The 1712-nt window shown below is 40.8% G+C and overlaps 1 protein-coding gene across 1 annotated transcript in view; it reads left to right on the forward strand.

Annotated features, from left to right (window-relative positions):
• LOC110287720 (3 beta-hydroxysteroid dehydrogenase/Delta 5-->4-isomerase type 6-like) overlaps positions 1-1071 on the forward strand; it is a 3739-nt gene extending 2668 nt beyond the window's left edge. Inside the window, exons 2-3 of the mRNA XM_021154268.1 lie at positions 451-615; positions 995-1071. Coding sequence (XP_021009927.1) covers positions 451-615; positions 995-1071 — 242 coding nt within the window. The remainder of the gene's footprint in view (positions 1-450; positions 616-994) is intronic.
• The last annotated feature ends 641 nt before the right edge of the window (positions 1072-1712 follow it).

Here is a 1712-nt window from a genome sequence, read left to right on the forward strand (position 1 = left end):
AGGAAGGAAGGAAGGAAGGAAGGAAGGAAGGAAGGAAGGAAGGAAGGAAGGAAGGAAGGAAGGAAGGAAGGAAAGTCTTGAAGCTGTGTGAGAATTAAAAAGCACCACCAGTGTGTCTTCCTTCTCTGCTGCCACTGCTGGGAATGGATTTCTCATCAAAACCCTGGGACAGATGTTTTGATTGCTAATCCCACTTCTACCCAGCTCTCAATTACCACCTTCGTAACTTTGATGAGTGATTCAACTTCCCACCTACTCTCTTGAACATTTGACTGCTTGTTTATCTGATTTATTTTCTGCAGGGGGGGAAGAATATTTGCCTCTCTTTCCATATGCCAGGCTTCCTCTCTGACATTTTTCCCACTATGAAAATTTTTGTTAATCTATATAACTAGTATCTGTATACAGCCCAGAAAGAAACTTCTCAATGACCTTACTTGTGTTCCACAGACCTAGGGACAAGCATCAAGGTGACAGTGTTGGAAGGAGACATTCTTGACACCCAGTACCTGAGGAGAGCTTGCCAGGGCATTTCTGTTGTCATCCACACTGCTGCCATCATTGATGTCAGAGGTGTCATTCCCAGACAGACAGTCCTGGATGTCAATCTGAAAGGTTGAGATCTAGGATTTGGAGAGGACAAGGTGAAAGTAGGGCAGTTAAAAATGTCCATACAACCAGGAAGGGATGCTTTTGCATGGAATACCTTCCACACTATGAGTCTAATGCCTCTGCTCACTAGATCCAGCTGGTAGAGCACAGTGCTAATCCATGGACAAGGCCCAACAGGTAGAAAGTAAGTAACCTAGGATTTGAGGTCTGTCCTCGATGCCAGGGAGACTGGACTCCAACTGCAAGCAATTGACAACCCCAGATCCATCACCTCATCTGAGCCAGATCTAGACCTCGCAGGTGACTGCTTTTCCTGCTGCTAGCTCTGCTACAGCTTTCGGGCCTCACCACATTCTGCCATTATAGAAATGCCCAACGGGAGGTACACAGATTCTTTTAGTTCTTTGCCAAGACCATCACATAAGGTCACTCAGTGCTGGTTTCCAGAATGAAAACTAGAAGGAATATTTATTACCTTTACTTTATATACCTGAGTAAATGAAGTCATAAATAGAACCAATTATGCTATAATATTGTGCATACAATTAGGAACAAAATCCTATCTCTATGTCTTCCCAAATTCAATAGCCATTTGTCCCCTTCATGCTAGTCTCATCAAATGACATAAACCAAACAATAAAATAAAAACAAACTATTCTTATGAATTGTCTATGTAACATGTATATGACCGGTAAACAATGATCCTTGAATCTGAACGATGTTAAAACTTCTATAATTTCTGTTCATAATCTAAAAAATAATCTTTGGTTAAGTATATTTAAAAAACATGCATGTTATATATGTAAAACTGCACTTATCTCATAGACATGTCAGGAATGAATTACTGAGATTCTTTACTTGACTTTTAAAGTTAAAAAATGAAAAACACCCAGTCAAAAACACAAGCAAGTACACACTCACAGTGCTGGGAACACAAAAGCCAAGACATACTTGCTCTCTNGATTCCATTTGTAGTCCACTGGCAATATCATGGTAGCTGACAGTGTAGTTAAAGAAGATGAACTTTAAGAGTGAAGAGGTTGTTGGGGTTGGGGATGAAAATGAGCACAAAGCTCTGCACATGGTGAACCTCAGACACT

The sequence above is a fragment of the Mus caroli genome, unplaced genomic scaffold (genome assembly GCF_900094665.2).
Source record: "Mus caroli unplaced genomic scaffold, CAROLI_EIJ_v1.1 scaffold_15468_1, whole genome shotgun sequence".
NCBI lineage: Eukaryota > Metazoa > Chordata > Mammalia > Rodentia > Muridae > Mus > Mus caroli.